This window comes from Vulpes lagopus, chromosome 3 (genome assembly GCF_018345385.1).
Source record: "Vulpes lagopus strain Blue_001 chromosome 3, ASM1834538v1, whole genome shotgun sequence".
Taxonomy (NCBI): Eukaryota; Metazoa; Chordata; class Mammalia; order Carnivora; family Canidae; genus Vulpes; species Vulpes lagopus.
In genome coordinates this window covers 138,702,294-138,721,972 of record NC_054826.1, presented here as the reverse complement: position 1 = coordinate 138,721,972, position 19,679 = coordinate 138,702,294, and the positions used below count along the sequence as shown (strand labels likewise).

The 19,679-nt window shown below is 39.4% G+C and overlaps 1 protein-coding gene across 3 annotated transcripts in view; it reads right to left on the bottom strand.

The window, feature by feature from the left end:
- Positions 1 to 5: 5 nt before the first annotated feature.
- The window catches only part of DBT (dihydrolipoamide branched chain transacylase E2), a 57,072-nt gene continuing 37,398 nt past the window's right edge, over positions 6 to 19,679 (bottom strand). The window contains exons 6-11 of one of the 3 annotated variants that reach the window (XM_041749532.1): positions 17,386 to 17,602; positions 16,101 to 16,267; positions 11,609 to 11,686; positions 10,764 to 10,955; positions 10,519 to 10,590; positions 6 to 139 (exon numbers count right to left, since the gene is read on the bottom strand). In XM_041749532.1, coding sequence (XP_041605466.1) covers positions 131 to 139; positions 10,519 to 10,590; positions 10,764 to 10,955; positions 11,609 to 11,686; positions 16,101 to 16,267; positions 17,386 to 17,602 — 735 coding nt within the window. In that variant the 3' untranslated portion in view covers positions 6 to 130. Of the gene's footprint in view, positions 140 to 3,236; positions 4,618 to 4,975; positions 5,892 to 10,518; positions 10,591 to 10,763; positions 10,956 to 11,608; positions 11,687 to 16,100; positions 16,268 to 17,385; positions 17,603 to 19,679 lie in introns of those variants that run through there. The other 2 variants (XM_041749531.1, XM_041749530.1) reach the window with 2 other exon arrangements.

Here is a 19,679-nt window from a genome sequence, read left to right as displayed (position 1 = left end):
TCACCTTTGGTATCACATCCAAACCAATCAGAGCTGGGGTGTGGTGGTAGGGAGGCTTTATGTCACAAAGTCATTTGGAGATGCTGGCTCCTTCCATCTTGTATGGCCACCATCTTCAACATAAAAGCTTTCAGGGTTGCTACAGAGAGGAAAAAGAAAGAGTATGGAGGATCTCTTGGGAGGTTCCATGGGCTACATTTGGAATTGGTTTACATCACTTCTACCCATAATCTAATGGCTAGAAATAAATTACATGGCCCCACACAACTGCAGCCTAGGCTGGAAAATATTTAACTGAGTGCCCAAAAAGAAAACAGGTTTATAGATATAAAAACATTACTCAGGGGCAGCCCAGGTGGCTTGGCAGTTTAGCGCTGCCTTTGGCCCAGGGCCTGATCCTGGAGGCCCGGGATAGAGTCCTACGTCAGGTTCCCTGCATGGAGCCTGCTTCTCCCTCTGCCTGTGGCTCTGCCTCCCTCCCTCTCTGTGTCTCTCATGAATAAATAAAATATTTTTAAAAATTACTCAGATACATTCATCAAGAAAAAAAATTAAATTTGTTGGAGTTCTGGATTCAGTCTCTAGTAAGTCCTCCATGAGGAACTAGAAATGAATCTTACTCAGTGTGCCAAGAGGATGCATCTGGTACAGTTTCATATGTGAGGAAGATACTAAGATATCAAAATGGGGCCATGGGATTAAACACAAAGCAAGGACCATGCAACTGTATAGAAAGTAGGGGGACACCTGGATGGCACAGTGATTGAGCGTCTGCCTTTGGCTCAGGTTGTGATCCCGGGGTCCTGGGATCGAGTCCCACATCAGGCTCCCTGCATGAAGCCTGCTTCTCCCTCTGCCTATGTCTCTGCTTCTCTGTGTCTCATGAATAAATGAATAAAATATTAAAAAAAAAAAAGTAGGAAGTTTGGTTTTTGCTGATGGAGACTTACATCTCCCTCAAAAAAAGAAAGAAAGAAAAAGAAAAAAAGAGGGAAAGTGTGAGAATATAGAGATTTTGAGGTGAAAAGGAGAAATGAAAGATCCTTGAGTTGAATTACCTTGTCTTCTCTGAAGATATTCGGAGAAGCTATCTGCTTAATACAACACAGCTGGGAAGACATATGTGCAGCATTTAAATGAACAGAAAAGAGTTGGAACAGGTACTATGAAGAATGGCTGAGGCATGTGCTGCAGAATTTGGAAGGAATCTATATAAGACTAACCTGGTGGCCATGATCACTTGCAGGATGTGTCAGGTAAATTGAAATGTGTATCTTCTTTTTCCCTTGATAAATGTCCTTATGGGAAGCCGTAAGGTCCCGTTAATCTGTTTTTTTCATAGAAATGGTCTTTGAAAATATAACTTAGACTTTTTCCTACTGCCATAATTAATACAGCAGTGTAAGTGTAAAACATTAAAGCTAGTGAATAGATTAGCATGCAAGAATTTTAAGAAAGATCAGGTGAATAGAAATATTGAAGCTGGTAACTCATTTTTCTTTAAAGATTTTATTTATTTATTCATGAGAAACAAAGAGACACAGGCAGAGGGAGAAGCAGGCTCCATACAGGGAGCCTGACATGGGACTCGATCCTGGGTCTGCAGGATCACGTCCTGGGCTGAAGGCGGCGCTAAACCGCTGAGCCACCAGGGCTGCCAGGTAACTCGTACTTTGACATCAGTTGAATTATCAACACTGCATCATTTGAAGTTTGAGAATAAAATCACTTCTCATTAACAGTGAACTAAAAGTGGTAAGAAAATACAAATATTCATTGTTAGAGATATTGTAAAATCTTGGAATCACAGCCAATAACCAGTTTAATATTAGCTTCTGTATTTACCTCCAACTCCTTATTTCACCTCTTCATCTTCCTCTCTACCCATGTTCTTAAAGAGCTCTCAGAAAAACATTATTTAATATAAGGTGGGATGGGAGGCAGTACCTCATTTTATGTAGTTGACTTTTTTTTTTTATCTGCCCAGATATTCTTTCTTAGTCCCTGTGGTTAAATGGGGCTGACTGACTTCCAGGCTCCAAAGGTGACCATTAAGATTTAAGCCTAGACAACCAGAATGTTGTATTCCCCTGCCCACACTGATGGGCATGAACCAAGACAGAACAATCAAAACTGCAAAACTGCAAAATTCCCTGCATGGAATTTTAAGTGGAAACAGAACGTGAGTCTGGGTACTCTTAGGCATCTTTGTCAACATATTGGGACAGCTTGTCTTAAGAATGAAGTCAAGACAAAGCAAAAAAGATCCAAGAGATACGGAGTGAAGAGACAGAAATATAGAGGCAGAGACAAACAGACTGTCTCAAATTTATTAAGTCCCTGGATCCAACCATACTTGAAAATGAGACCCCTGAGAATTTCAGTTAATATGAATCAGGTATCCTTTGTAATATAACCCAGGAAGAATTAGGCTTTTGTCACTTGGAATGGAAAAAGCTCTGACTGTTACACTTTAAAAGTACAGGTTCAGGCTGAAGAGGAGAGAAATTTGAACAATGGAATGCAACAGGTAGTCCCTACATTTTTATCTCCCTCAAATTTTTGACCTGATAGTGGTACTCATGATATGTCCCAGGGGACAAGAGTAGAAAAGAAAAAAACAGAAATGAAACTCAGCCTTCCGAATTGCTTAGGGAGGACCTAAAAAAAGGATGAAGTAAATTCTGGGCTTCATTAGGCATTTCACTTGATAGTACCTCCATCTATTAATACTCCCTATTGCTTATTAGCTTAAGTTAAAGAAGCTGCTCAGAGTTGTGTTAAGATGTAATGCGATAGAGTAGAAAGTGATTTTACCTGGACTGAGCCTCAGTTTGCACTTTGGTGGTTATGTGACATGAAGAAATTGTTTCATACATTATAGTCTTTTCTAACCTAAATGTATAAAATATTTTCTATGGCAGAGATGGCAATTATTCCAATAGCCAGTCTCTCCTTTACCCATAGTAACAAAATATTTAGCTGAGCACATGCCCTCTCATTTCCCAGCCTCCTTTGCAGCTCTCTCCTTTGCAGCTAGGTGTGGCCGTTATGACTAAATTACAGTTATAGTCAGTGGTATGTAAGGGGCTGTATCCAGAGTGGCTTTGGGGACTCTTCCTTAGGAGACAACTAATCAGGCAGACAGGCTCTGCTGTCTTGCCCGCCACTCTCTTGCAGTGTATTCAACAAATTTCTATTTCCTTTATTAAAAAAAAAAGAGAGACACACACAACTGATCATATCATTCTTCATTTAAAATTCTGCAAATAAAAAAATAAAAAAAGAAAAAGAAAAAGAAAAAAAATAAAATTCTGCAAATGCCATCAATAGGGAATAGGTTAAATTATAATATGGTACCTTCTTAACCCGCTCAGACAGGAGTAGCAACCTTTATTAGATGCTCTCACAGCACACCCTGTTTCTTCCTAGGTACACATGTAATGATATTTTACTTTTTATGGTTACTTAGTATCTGCCTCCTCCACTAGACTGTAAACCCAATGAAGACAGGGACAGGGCAGCCTGGGTGGCTCAGAGGTTTACCGCCGCCTTCAGCCCAGGGCGTGATCCTGGACCTGGGATCGAGTCCCACATCAGGTTCCCTGCATGGAGCCTGCTTTTCCCTCTGCCTGTGTCTCTGCCTCTCTCTTTCTCTGTGTGTGTCTCTCATGAATAAATAAATAAAATCTTAAAAAAAAAAAAAAAGACAACAGGGATAGTTAGGGTGGACATTAGGTGCCCAGTGCTTTGCATCATGCTTGGTATACAGCAAAAGTTTAATATCAAATGTATAACAAACATACACAATAGACTATTATGCAGCCATTTAAAATACGATAGTGTAGAACTGTTTATTGACATGTAAAGTTACTCATAATATAATGTTAAATTTTAAAAAATCAAATTATAAAATAGTAGATAAAGCAGGATTTCATTTTTATAAAAAGAATAGCTATGTATATGGATACCTTGATCAAAATGTTAATAGTGGTATGATTATGGATGATTTTATTTTCTTTGTAACTCTTTGTACTACCTAAATTTTAAAAACAACATTCATTTAATTCATTATTTTCTAATTTACATACGATTCTCATTTTGAAAAAAAATCAAGTAGATTTAAAACAATCTTTTCTTTTTTGTACAAAATTTCACTTGGTACAGCAGTCAGACAAAATTAGAAGCAACCTGGATTTCTGAAGGCAAATCAAAACGTTGGATTACATTCACCTTGACGCTATTTCTGATTAAAGTGGGCCTCTTACAAAATCATTATGATACCTTCACTTCTGTATAATATATATTATTTTAATGTCTATAATTACCCATTAGACTCTTCTCTCCCCTCTTATTCACATTCCTTCTCAGGATATGGAGAATGGAATACATTATCCTCTCTTTTTTAAAAATTTTTATTTATTTATGATAGTCACACAGAGAGAGAGAGAGAGAGAGAGAGGCAGAGACACAGGGAGAGGGAGAAGCAGGCTCCATGCACTGGGAGCCCGACGTGGGATTCAATCCCGGGTCTCCAGGATCACGCCCTGGGCCAAAGGCAGGCGCCAAACCGCTGTGCCACCCAGGGATCCCCCATTATCCTCTCCTATGTTTAAGCTGAAGACGAGAAAGGTAAAAAATAGTTAAAAGGCAATGGACTTCTAAGTGTAAGACAATGTCAGCAGCTGTTACATTTAAAGCACTTTCTTCATATGAGGCAAGTTTGCAAAAGTGCAGTTTTTTTCCTAACACGAAAACATTACCAAAATTCTAAAAGTATATTCATTTTAAACAAACACTTTTAATATCCTTACTAGTCATAAAACTATAATTGGGCTTTTTTTTTTTAAAGATTTTATTTATTTATTCTAAGAGACACACAGAGAGGCAGAAACATAGGCAGAGGGAGAAGCAGGCTCCATGCAGGAAGCCTGATGTGGGACTCGATCCAGGCATTCAGGGATCACGGCCTGAACCGAAGGCAGATGCCCAAACCGCTGAGCCACCCAGGCATCCCCCCTACCCTTTTTTTTTAAGTAGGCTCTATACCCAATATGGGGCTTGAACTCATGACCCTGAGATCAAGAGTCACATGCTCTTCAGACTGGGCCAGCCACGCATCCCTATAACTGGGCATTTTTAAGATCAGCTTATAATTTTCCCTTTTAAAAGATAGTAATTCATATAAACAAGACATTTACAGTTAATTTCTACAGAGCAACATAATTGTGGGTATCTTAAAAGGTTAAGTAATTGCACTTATTTTATACAATAGTTAGCGTTATTGTGGGGAAATGGAAGATACTTCTGTATGTAAATTCCTTTTCCCAACTAAGTGTAACTGACATGTTTCATTAAGGTCAGTCTAAAATAAAAAATGAAAGGAAAAAAATAGATATCCACACTGGATATGGCAGTCTGTCTTTTAGTAACATTAATTTTGTTTTTCTTGCTAGTTTTCAATTCATGGACACAAAGACCTCAGCACCATATTAAGAAGTCACACCATGACCTATACAATGTGACAGCCCTAGGAGAACTCTTACATCATTATTCACTTTCAGTAAAAGTCTAACAGAACAGTGTAAATATTGTGCCTTGGAACCTTAATCATACAATACAAATCATTTATAATACAAATTGTGATGAAGAACATGTGCTGCACAGTTAGGCGCTACATATTCTTTGGAAGATCAGAAAGTTCATTGACGTCCCATCAATCTTCATTTCAGATCTAGTAGCATAAAAGCTGGGTTTTCTAAGTAGGATTTCCACAAATTAGAGAAGCGTGACATTGTAGCACCATCAATAATTCTGTGATCAGCTGACCAGCTCACATTCATTATCTGTGCTTTATATACTTCTCCTTTGTGGTTAAATCGGGGAAGGGCCTAAAAAGGCAAAGAACAGAGTCAGCCTTCACTTGCTTGAAGTGCAAGCTATAGCAACAGCAATGGTGAAAGATTAAATAACTGCCCCCCTCCCTGTAACAGGGAAGAAATGGGCATCCCAAATGACTTGAAAATTTACCCCATTTTTATATTTGCCTCGAGCTTTCAGTTTTTCCAAAGTACTTCCTGTCCCCTGTACAATTACCATATATACAGTAAATCTCATCTCAGATTTCAATTATTTAACATGTATTTATTGAGCACCTACTATGTACCAGGTACTCATCTCATCTGTAGGGCTAAACCAGTGACAAAACAAATAACAACCCTTGCCTTCTTGGAGCTAACATTATAATGTGGAGAGAGACAATTAAGATAAATAAATAAAATACATAGCATGTTAGGTAGTGAAAAGTACGAAGGAAAAAAATAAAGCCAATGTGGAAAGGGGAGAGAGAGTAGGCAGGGGCTAAATATAGGTGGCATTTTTTGACAGGGTGGGCAGGGAAAGCCTCACCAAGGTTTCCTCACTGAAGGCAGTGAGGAAAAAAGTCAGATGGATACTCCAAGAGATACAGAGGGGAAGCGTGACTGGACAGTTGGAGGAACAGCAAGGTAGACAGGATGGCTGCAGGGGAGGGGAGGTCAGAGGTACAAGACATGGTCATAGAGCAAGGGGGGAATGCAGGGCATACTGTCAAGAGCAATGCTTCTCAATCTGTCTTTGGTAAAGGAACTATTGTTATTTTTTAAAAATTTCTATTCCATTGCAAGCTACTTTTAAATAACATTAAAAGTAAATTATTAAAGGGGTGCGTGGGTGGCTCAGTTGGTTAAGCAACTCTCAATTTCAGCTCAGGTCATGACTTCAGGATCCTGGGATTAAGCCCTGCATGGGACTCCATGCTCAGAGAGGAGTCTGTTTGAAGATTCTCTCCCTCTGCTCCTCTCCCACTTGCACACATTCTCCCTCTCTCAAATAAATAAATCTTAAAAAAAAAAATTAAAAAAATATAAAACACAAGCCCTAACTTCTTATTAAATTCAATAGACCTAAGTCACCTGTCAAATTGCTGTGAAAGTATCTAAGACCCGTTTCTGTACTGATCTCACAGTCTGGATACAACAGTCATGGCCCACATAGGTCCCCAATTACAATGAGTAGCACCAGTGCAGGGCCATGTAGGCCACTGCAGCTACTTTGGCTTTGAATCTGAGTGAGATGAGAAGCTACTGGAGGTTTCTGAGCCATTTACCAAAAGGGGAAAACTCCAGACAGAGCAAGTTTGAGGGTGGTGGTGGTAAGGAAAGGAATGGAAAATTCAAGATGCCTCATTAGATATCCAACCAGGATAATATGAATTTGTAGATCAAAGCAGAGGTCAGGTCTGGAGATATAAACTTGGGTGTTAACAGCATAAAAATGGCACTTACCATCCTAAGATGGGATCAAATAAAGAAAAGGGCCAGAACTGAGTCCTGGGGTACTCTAATACTTAGTGATTAGGAGATAAAAAGATCTGGGCAAAGGAGCCTCAGAGGGAACAAGCAGTAGACAGGAGGGAAGCCATAACAGTAAGGTATTCTGCAAGTCACCGTGAAATGTTTTCCAAGCAAGTGGTGTTGGTCAACTGACTCCAGTGCAGCTAACAGGTCAAGGAAGAGAAGGACTGAGAACTGAGTTGTGTGGAGAGATGTTAGTGACTTAGACCATTTATCAACAAGTTCAAAATTTACAGTGAAAGCAGAAAATAGCAAAGGAGAGATGATAAAATGAGAGAAAAGAATTAAATATGCGCTATTTGTTCCTACCCAATAAATATGAGAAGATTTATACTTCAAGAACTATTCTTCATAGCTTGATGAAATCATGGGTAAAATGATTTGGTAAAAACACGTTTATTGAAGATATCTGCATACCACTGTTCATAGCAGCACTATGCACAAGAACCAAAGAAAGGAAACCCAGGGATCCCTGGGTGGCGCAGCGGTTTGGCGCCTGCCTTTGGCCCAGGGCGCGATCCTGGAGACCCGGGATTGAATCCCACGTCAGGCTCCCAGTGCATGGAGCCTGCTTCTCTCTCTGCCTATGTCTCTGCCTATCTTTCTCTCTCTCTGTGTGACTATCATAAATAAAAAAAAAAAAAAAAAAAAGAAAGGAAACCCAAATATTGATTACAGCTGAACAGACAAAATGTGGTATATACACACAGAGTTTCAGGTTGGGACAGTGACAAAGTTCCGGTAGGGGATGGTGGTGATGGTTATAAACATGTGAATGTAGTTAATGCCACTGAACTGTACATATTAAAATGGCAAATTTATGTTATGTATATTTAACCACACTTATGTATATATAAAATCCAGAGGAAAATATATCTCTTTAAGGAAAAGAAAAAACAAAACTTTGTCAAATAGTTATGAAAGCTTAGCATCTACAGAAAGTCAGAATTCTGTGAGATTCAAACGCTGAATTCCTGCTGGGTGGAAAATGGGTGACAGGGAAGTTATATTCAGAGAAACTCCTGATTTGCAAAGAACAGAGCCCACTATGTTTTTGGGTTTTTATCCCAATCTCCTCTATGTGCCAGAAGGGAAAGTAGATGCTACAAAGGAGCATCTAACATAACAGCTAAAGTACTATCAGGAAGAAAGCAAATCAAAGGCTGAATGAGGGGCACCTGGGTGACTCAGTGGTTGAGTGTCTGCCCAAAGCTCAGGTCCTGAATTCGGGATCCTGTAATTGAGTCTCGCATCAGGCTCCCTGCATGGAGTCTGCTTCTCCCTCTGCCTATGTCTCTGCCTCTCTCTGTGTCTCATGAATAAATAAATAAAATACTTTTTTTTTTTTAAAAAAGGCTGAATGAAGGTATCTGTGGAAGTTTTGGATGCCAATACAAAAGCAAAAGCTCATGAAAGACAGTCTCAGATGCTCAGTGTGGAAGCATCATAAATACAAAAAAGAAAGATTCTTCTGAAAACATGAAGACCAAAACCAAAGTCAATATGGTGATAACATTTAATAATGGCGGTACTGAAATGTAATTCAAGAGCTTATCTCTTTGATTCTGGTGGTTCTCAGTGTTGAGTTAATAGAGATGTCCAAGCCCTATCCACAACCCCCAGTTCTGATTCAGTTGGTATAGGGTGAGCTCAGGCATTTTTTTCAAGCTCCCTGGATGAGTCTAATGTGTAGCCAAGATTAAGAATCATTGCAACCCCTATTCTAAGTCAGTGTCTCCTAAAACATGGCCACAGATCACTCATGTTGGAACCACCTGGGTTCTTGTTTATTTTTTAAATTTTTTAAAAAATATTTTTATTTATTTATTCATGACAGACACAAAGAGAGAGGCAGAGACATAGGCAGAGGGAGAAGCAGGCTCCATGCAGGAAACCCGATGCGGGACTCAATCTCTGAACTCCAGGACCATGCCCTGAGCCAAAAGCAGAGTTCAACCATTGAGCCATCCAGATGTCCTGGGTTCTTGTTTAAAATATAAGTTCTGGGGCAGCCCCGGTGGCCCAGCGGTTTAATACCATCTTTGGCCCGGGTTGTGATCCAGGAGACTCGGGGTAGAGTCCCAGGTGGGCTCCCTGCATGGAGCCTGCTTCTCCCCCTGCCTCTCTCTCTCTCTCTCTCTCTCTCATGAATAAATAAATAAAATCTTTTTTAAAAATTGTAAAAATAATAATAAAAAATAAAATAAAATAAAATAAAATAAAATAAATAAAATAAAATAAATAAAAAGTTCTGGGGGCTCTGTCCCCAAGGGCAAGGATGCAGTTTTTTTTCTTTTCTTTTTTTTAAACAGAGAGAGGGGGAGAAGGACAGAGGGAGAGGGAGAATCTTAAGGAGGCTCTATGCCCAGCACAGAGCCCAATGCAGAGGGCTCCATCTCACAACCCTGAGATCATGACCTGAGCCAAAATTAAGAGTCGAACACTTAACCTACTGAGCCATCCAGGCATCCCAAGAATACTACATTTTTAACTAGTATTCCCAATGAGTCTTGAACAGAGTGAAATTTGAGAAAAATGCTCTAAATGGTGTCTCCCTTTGTTACAAATAATAATTTGGACTAGCTTACCATTATCTTTGGTATTCAGAAATAAAGATATTTTGATAGGAGCAGATTGGCTATATTTCTGATTATCCATAAAGACTCACATCTGTGCCTGGCATGAACCACAGTAGTAAATCCATACAGAACAATCCAGATCACTATCATTTATTATACATAAAGGCAGTCACTGGAATTGCAGGCCTACCTTTTAGGAATAAAAAATTGGCTTACAGAGCCAAATATTACAGTCAAACCTACAAAGCAAGGGCAAAACCTCAGAAATGGTCACTCTTTTTTTCTTTTTAAAGATTTATTTATTTATTTATTTATTTATTTATTATAAACATAGAGAGAGAGAGGCAGAGACACAGGAGAGGGGAGAAGCAGGCTCCATGCCAGGAGCCCGGTGGGACTCGATCCCGGGACTCCAGGATTGTGCCCTGGGCCAAAGGCAGGCGCCAAACCGCTGAGCCACCCAGGGATCCCCAGAAATGGTCACTCTGTTGTGTTTACTCTCCCAATTAGCTAAAACTCTTTTGTCAATTATTTAATAAACACACCTTAATTGATCCGAGAGCCCCAATTGCTACTTCAGGTGGCAGTATCACTGGTTTGGTATAGGTACCACCAATCTAAAAAATAAATAAATAAAAGTAAAAAGGAAGAATAGAAAAATTAAGCTTTTGAGGAATAAATGGCAAATGAAATATTATATATATATTTTTGACATATTATATTTTTAATTGAACATGTGATTAGAAACTTTAAGTTATGGTTTATGAATTTGAACATTTCTGTTACTCACTGATCCAATGTTGGAAAGAGTAAATGTTCCTCCGGCCAGATCAGTGGTACTGAGCTGGCCTATAGAGCCCAATTTCTGAAGGCGGTTCAACTCAGTGGCGATCTCAAATATGGAGCAGATCTGAACATTTTTCACATTAGGGACAATTAGCCCCTGCTCAGTATCCATTGCTACCCCAATGTTGTGAGAAGCCTAAAAAAAAAAAGATTATACAGTAGGCCTTTTCAAAGGTTAACAGAAAAGAAAGGATCAATCCTCACTGTCTTATAAAAACAATCACCAAAAACTATTTCTACCAGACTGGTGATGATTTAAATAATTTTTTAAAAAATTTTTGGAAAGAGATAATTTTTTGTTGGTAAGCATACTGGGCAACAGGCTATTTCCATTCACTATTAGTGGATATATAAGACTTTCTGGGCAATATTTATCAATATGTACCAACATTTATAAAACTTTGTGTTCAAGAGATAAATCCAAAGTACTTTCATTACTTTTCCTATTTCCATTTAAATTATTCTTGTTTTAAAAACTGCAGGAACTCCATTTTGGGAAAGGTTATCTTTCAGGGGAGGATATGTAGGATGGTTAACATAATCCATTGCCTGACAGCCATTTTAAGCAATAAACCAAAGAGGTTTAAAAATGGTACTCAATATATCTGAACAGTATCATTACTAACCAGTAAAACCAATAACAGTAACAAATTATAGTTTAGTATTTTATCCCATACCTTTAATTCTAGTCTTAACTCACTATTCAATTGAGAAAAGCTTTTCTAACCTATAAGCACATTGCACCATTTTCTATTTATAACAAGAACTGTTCTACAACACAGAGCCAACCTTGTAAGTTATGTGCTGGCAGTTTTCATCCACAGAAGCATTAAGGATGGGAAACTGTAGCAGTCCCAAGGATGCAGCCTGTTTAACAGAAAGAGAACGCAACATTAGCACTCTTAACTCAGAAAGGGAATTGGAAGCAGTAACAGGTGTTGAAGGAGGGAGAGAGAGAACCTTATTTACACTGAGCTTAATTTCTAGTCTTTATGTACCTAGGCATATTACTTCCAATGTCACCTTCAAACAATGTGGAACTAGGTCACCCTAATCACTTATTAGTAAAAGATAAAGTTGTCAGGCAGCTTGTAAGCATCAAAGAGATTTTTCCAAGCAACTGTAGAGACTGACCAAAGTACCAAACAAAATGTCTAAATTCTACATGAGAAGAATTTTCCACATAGAATCTTACATGAGAGGCAAACTTGGAAGTTCAAAGACACACTGAATTAAAACAAAAAGGCAGTAAGCTGTTTCCCTATGTAGAAAAGAACAAGCAATAAGGGTTTCCAAGGGCACTGACCATTAGAGGTTAGTGTTCCACTTGGTGACCTTGGCCTAGTGAAGGGCAGAGCTGGTGTGAACATCTCTACTTATAGTCCACCTCCCTGAATTGATGGCATGACATTTCTCTGCTTTCTTCCCCCTTCGTATTTTTTCCTTCTTACTTAGTACCATTCCTCTTCTGTCCATATTCAGAGTCTCCTTACTGTCCCCTGAATGTTCTTTATACCTGTTTTTCTGCCCATCCAGTATCTTTTTTTTTTTTTAAGATTTTATTCATTCATTCATGAGTGACTCAAAGAGAGAGGCAGAGACACAGGCAGAGGGAGAAGCAGGCTCCCCATGGGGAGCCCGACGTGGGACTCAATCCAGGTCTCCAGGATTATGCCCTGGGCCGAAGGCAGGCACTAAACTGCTGAGCCACCCAGGGGTCCCTGCCCATGTAGGATCTAATCAAAGTTTACACATTGCATTTGATTGTCATGCCTTGGATTAATCACACAAAATAGGTAAATAAAAATACTTAAGATTGTACTTAAAATCTACCTCTGACCCTGGCTTTCATTTAGTCCAATTAAGAGTTCTCTATATGCACTGTGTTAAAGTGTTATTTTTGTCTGTGGGCCAGTGGTCAAAAAAAAAAAGAAAACATTTTTTTCCTTGTACTAGAGAGTTAAGGCAAGTTTTACAAAGCATTTGACAACTGCAACTTTAATCTTTATATAAAAATCCATAATTAAGGTTAAAGTGTTACACATAAAAACAATATTTTGAGTGCAATCCAAATTTTGTAAAAGAAAAAATAAGGTGTATGTTCCTAGATAAAAGGTCATTTTTTTCCCCTATACAATACATTGTAGTATTTTCCAAAAGTTCTGAAACTTATATAGGCAGGAAAAAAGTGTCATTTTAAAATGAAGCGTACTAAATTTTATTTTCAAAATAAAGATCAGGTATTTGACTTAGACTGGAACAATGAAGACAAACAATAATAAAATAAATTCAGTATATTAAAAAGCTGGTCTCTCCTTGTTTCAAAACAGACATCACCAGTGTCACTCACATGTTTTTGTCACTTGTCACCCACATATTTTTAATTCTCAATTTTCCAGCTCTTTCTCTCAGCCTACAAACCTGCTCCAGTTTTCCCAGAAGGAGAGGAGGGCAGGTGGAACTTTCCTTAATCTACCCAGAACCACCACCATACCTGCCTTCTGTGCCTATGGTCTATCTGCTTTCTACCAGATATTTTTATTTTTTTATTTTTTTATTTTTTATTTTATTATTATTATTTTTAAAGATTTTATTTATTTATTCATGAGAGACACACAGAGAGAGAAAGAGAGGCAGAGACACAGGCAGAGGGAGAATCAGGCTCCATGCAGGGAGCCCGATGTGGGACCCATCCTGGGACTCCAGGATCAGGCTCTAGGCTGAAGGCAGCCCTAAACCACTGAGCCACAGGGCTGTCCAACACTTGTGACCTCTTAATTAGCAATCCAAAAGCCTGTTCCCATCCTCTCTTTTCTTAAAGGGCTTTGTAATTCATTTTTAAATCATCTCCACACCCAACATTGGGCTCAAAGTCAGTACCCTGAGATCAAGAGAGTCACATGCTCAATTGACTGAGCCAGCCAGGTGTCCTCCATCACAACTTTTTTCTTCTCTCTTGGTGTGAGAGGGTGAATAAATGGCCCCAGTGGTTCATGCCCCCTTGTATACAAGCCCTTTGGTGGTGCTTTCCACCAGACCGAGCTCAGTCATGTGAGCTGCTTAGGTCAATGAGATAAGAACAAACTTGATACAGCAGAGCTTGGAAAAAGTGCTTGAGCATTTCTCCATCCCTGCCAGTACTACAAGACTACATGCAGGCTAGCATGCTGGGTAGCTGAGAAAAACATAAGGGAGGGGCACCTGGGTGGCTCAGTTGGTTAAGCGGCTGCCTTTGGCTCAAATCATGATCCCAGAGTCCTGGCATGGAGCCCCACATCAGGCTTCCTACTCAGCAGGGAGCCTGCTTCTCCCTCTCCCTCTGCTGCTCCCCCTGGCTCCCTGTGCCTATGCTCTCTCTCTCTCTCTCTCTCTGTCAAATAAATAAATAAAAATCTTTTAAGAAAAACATAAGGGAGAGAAACGAGTCATCCCTACCCAGGCTGTCTTACCCTAGCCCACCCCTAGCCAACCTACTAGCTGTTTGTAGACACAGAAATAAGCTCTGCCAACATCTGCAGACTGGCCTTGCTTACCTGTGGACTCATGAGAAATAATAAATGACTGTTGTTTTAAACCAGTGAATTTAGGACTGGTCTGTTATACAGCAAGAGTGTATACTTTGGCTTCTAGGAGACACTTTCCTGGTTTTTCAGTTGTCATACTGCTGACCTCACTCACTCTCTTTTCAACTCAACTTCTATCTATCCCTTAAATACTATTGTAAAATCCTTAGCCTCTTTTCTCATTTGCACACAATTTGGGTGATTTCATCCACCTGATTCAATTACTATATCTCTTACAAAATAACTCTATAGCTAACATATAGCCCAGAGGACTCATTTATAGAGACAACTATTACATCTCATGTTCGCAAACCATTCAGTTGGTTGTTTGGGTAGCTGCTAAAATAATGAAGGTAAAGAACAGTTTCTGTTCCTCAAGGCTCAGCACACAGTGAAGAGAAAACTGAGCAAACACTTGTACTGCACTGAGATAAACTGCAACAGGGAACAGAAGTATTTAACTCAAAACTGTGAACAGCCACAGAAGGCTTCTGGAGGAGGCTATTCCTGGACAGAATTTGGCTTTTCAGATGTGCACGTATTTGATCAAATGAAGAGGGGGCATTTCATGTGAAGTCACATATTCCACCAACTATGCAGGCTTACTCTGACCAGAACAGAAGGAGTGCCTGAGAGATAAAGCTGGAAAGGTAGGAAGCAGAGACTTGTAATCATATTTATATCCCAAATTAAGGAGTTTAGAAACAAACCTGAAGACAGTGAAAGAGACCACTGGAAAGAATCAGGGAATAATATGGTAATTTTATTTACAGAAGATTAGTCTTGGTGTGGTATGGAGAAAGGGATGGAGGGAAGACACACTGGAGTTAGAGACACCAATATGCATTTTGAGTAAAATAGTTTTTGAGTAAAACTTAGCTTCTCCACTTATTAGCTAAATATCCTTGACAGATTTCTCAATTTCTCTAAGCCCTATTTTTTTTTTAAAAGATTTTATTTATTTGAGAGAAAGAGATAGCAACAGAGATTTCATAAGTAGGGAGGGGAGGGAAAAGCAGGCTCCCTACTCAGCAGGGAGCCCGATGTGGGGCTCAATCCCAGGACCCCAGGATCACAACCCAAGCCAAAGGCAGACGCTTAACCGACTGAGCCACACAGGTGTCCCTAAGCCCTCATTTCCTTAAATGGAAAGTGAAATTAGCAATAGCTGCATGTCGGTTATTTTGAGAATTAAAAGAGATAATGTACATTGTATGCTCGTATAGCCTGCCACACAGTACCTGCTTCATACATGGTTGTTAATATGAACTAGACACTGAGCTGCTTACAGTCAGCTGATGGTCTTGTTTTACACTGGTCCCAAGGCCTAGGACTAGAAATGATTCCCAGGACTCTCAATGTAAATTTGTTGAATAAATGAAAATGAGTATGTGTCAGTGATAAACAAGATCAATACCAAGTCTTGTTTTTGTTCAAATCAGGATTTTGCTGGAGTGATCCTTTCAGAATTAAAGGCTTTACTTAACTGGCAAGACTATCTATTATCTAGCTCAAAGAGATGAGCTGATAAAAATATGACACACATTTCAATTTTATAAATTCCTAAGAAAGAAATAGTGCACTTGTACATTTTAAAAACTATATGATATGGTGAGAAGTAATATTTTTATCTGAATAGATAGTTAACATACTGCATATTTGCAAAACAAAATTTTATTGTCCTCTTCAAACCCTGTTTGAAATTAATGAAATCTTACCTTTAAGAAGAAGGGCATAAAGGAGAGTTTAATTCCACGAGCAAAAGCAATGGGTTTTAATTCTTCTCTTAACTTAACCAATTCAGTAAGGTCAACCTCATCACAATATCCAAAATGAGGTATCTTCAGAGCTGCAGACATGGTCTTGACCATTGCTTTGTGAAAGCCTAGAAAACATAAAATACACACATATATATATTTAATAATATACACAATAATAATAAATATATATTTAAATATTTTAGAAAGAGAGAGCACAAGTGTGTGCATGGTCGGGGAGGGAGAGAGAAACTCTGAGCAGACTCAGTGCTGAGCACGGAGCCCAAGGGGCTCTCAATCTCATGACCCTGAGATCATGACCTAAGCTGAAACCAAGAGTCAGAGGCTTAACCGACTGAGCCACCCAGGTGTCCCTTTATTTTTAAATTCTTAAATCCTTTAAACCTTTTTACTAAAATTGAGGGTTTTCTAATGTCATTTACTTTTTCAACTAAACTCTCCCTCTTGAGGCTACCATATTCATTACGTAATTGAAAGATACTCTCATTCCAACACTGAAGCTACAGACTGTAGCAGAGTACCCAGTGTCAGGTATAATAATATTAAGAGGTAACTGCCTTTAAGGCTGTGGTATATAAAAAAAATCTAAAAGGATGCAAACAGGGAAACCCTGGGTGGCTCAGTGGTTTAACACCTGCCTTAGGCCCAGGGCCTGATCCTGGAGTCCGGGGATCAAGTCCCACGTCAGGCTCCCTGCATGGAGTCTGCTTCTCCCTCTGCCTGTGTCCCTGCCTCTCTCTCTCTGTCTTTCATGAATAAATAAATAAAATCTTTAATAAACAAACAAATAAATAAAAGGATGCAAACAATACAATACAATACAATACAATACAATACAATAAAAGGATGCAAACCATATATTTACCTACTGGCTTTCCTGCAAACACACATCCCGAGTTTATAAATGACAAATCAGATCTAGTCATTTTGAAGCTAACTAAAAATTATGTTTACAACAAACATCCTGAGTCTTCAGGACAATTCAGAACAATTATCAGTATACAAGTTTACATTCCAGGAAAGAAACCCGCTAACATATTACTCTTCAGAAACTAACAGTGGAGACTGAAACTCTTCCTAGGAAAATTATGTCACCAACAAAAAAACATATGATGACTTGGAATTTTCCACTCAGCAAGAACTGAACACACACGTCAGGTGCTCAGATGTACTGATGCAAATTTCCCCAGTAACTTTCAGCACGGTCTTCTATTACCGCCGTTACCTTTTATGGGCTCCGTTCTGTCTCTGCCTGTGAATGCTGGAGGTTTTGATGCTGGCATAGGAGTAACTTTGCCTTTCGGTGTTGGTGGAGGTGGCACTAGTTCAGCTTTGGGCGAAGGAGGTAAGATAGCTCCAGTCTGCTTTTCCAAATAGTTGAGGATGTCTTCTTTGAGTATTCGGCCGTCTTTTCCTGAGCCGACAACTTCACTCAGCTTAATCTAATAAAAGGGGGGTGGGAGAGAGCACATTTTAATGGTAAAAATAAAACCAATGTGGGAAATGACGGCAAAAGAAAAATTAAATGTCTTTACTACTTTTCTTTTTAAAGATTTTATGTATTTATTCATGAGACACAGAGAGAGAGAGGCAGAGACACAGGCGGGGGCAGGGGAGGGGGGGGGGGAAGCAGGCTCCAGAGGGAGAAGCAGGCTCCAGCCCGACGTGGGACAAATCACGCCCTGAGCCAAAGGCCCAACCCCAGAGTCACCCAGGCCTCGCAAATGTCCTCACTACTTACAGCCCACTGACAAGTCCTTGAAAGCAGAGTGACCTTCCTCTAGGAACTCAGCTGCCTCACTGTTAATACTTTGCTAAGGGCAAAAGGCTAAATTGCTTCACACTATGCTGACTCCCCAGATCCTGTAAGTCTTCTTTAATGTATAAAAATTCCTTTGGAAACTTCCTTTATTTCTACCCCTCAAGATATATTTTGGCAATCATCCCCCAAACATATGGCCCACTGATACACATCTGAAGGGTCGCATGACTAGGGTTTTATTAGGCAGTAAGTAATAAGTCACCTTTTCCCAACAATAGCTAGCTCCCTCAAGGTCCTGGAAAACTTCCTTCCCAAATCCCTTAGAGATTTACTTGATCCCTAACCTCTGAACTTGAAAATATATAAATGAGCCACTCCTCATGACCCCAAAGCAGCTCCTTCTGCCCATGGGTCCTGTCCCTATGCTCCAATAAAACCACCTTTTGGCACCAAAGCCGTCTCAAGAATTCTTTCTTGACTGTTTATTCCCAACCCCAACACTTTCCTGCATCAAAAACTATCTAGAAACATATTTATCATTTAGGTCTCTAAATGGAATTTAATCAATTGAAGGTAAAAGTAATCTCTGCCCGATATGAATTTGTATAAGGAAATAACATTTTATCTTAACAGAATGCTGTAAACTATACAGCTACCCTCCAAAAGTAATCATTTGTTATTTTTGTATATGTTAATTTGCCCATGTGGTAACAATGCAGTATCTACACTGTATATAATCCATACCTATGAAAACTTACATTTTATAAACAGTCAACTACTTTTAAACTTCCTGCATAGTTTTTTTTAAGATTTTATTTATTTATTCATGAGAGACTGAGAGAGAGAGGCGTAGAGACACAGGCAGAGGGAGAAGCAGGCTCCATGCAGGGAGCCTGACGTGGGACTCGACCCTGGGACCCCAGGATCAGGCCCTGGGCTGAACGTGGTGCTAAACCGCTGAGCCACCTGGGCTGCCCTCTTGCATAGTTCTCATTAGTTTTTTTTTTTTTTTTTTTGAGACTATATAAGAGTCAAACACTATCGCAAATGTAGAGCAATGTTTCTGACCTTTTGTAGAGAACAAGATGGATTCGCTCATGTCAAGCAGTGACATAAGCAGCCAAAGGCATTGCAGCTAAGACCAGACATCACCAAAAACAGCACAATACTAAGGACGAATAATCAGCAAGGTCATGTGAACCTGGAAGAACCAGGAACTAACAGTCCTTAGAAGCGGAAGAGGCCTGCCAAGACCTAAGACTAATTAAACTTTAAAAAGGTTAGACCCCTAGGGCAAACTGACTCTCCAGATGCTGACTCTTTCACATCTGACTGCATTAAAACCGCAACTGCCACCGAAGGTTCACACAACTGATTTCTAAACATGAGAGATCCTCCACTGGCTGAACACAGTAACCAGCATGTGCCAAGAGCTGACCCAGACCAGAGAGAGAACCTTGCACCTCAACTGTGCACTCAGGAACTGACTTGGAGTGTGATTTGTTAACTTCTTACCCTTTAGCTTGTTTGCTGTGTGACATGTATGAAGCCAAGTTAAATTAGTAAAAAATGTCATTGAGTTTGGAATCTTGAACCTGCTTTACAATTGTTAACTTTGCGTTATGACTGTGTAAAGCTGACACTTTGGAAAGTCGCCCTTATAGCATGTTCCAGACAACTTGGCCATCGGTAAACTAGTAACAGTTAAAATAATCATCATATAAAAGCTCTTTTAGTTTTTTTTCTGATAGTTGTAA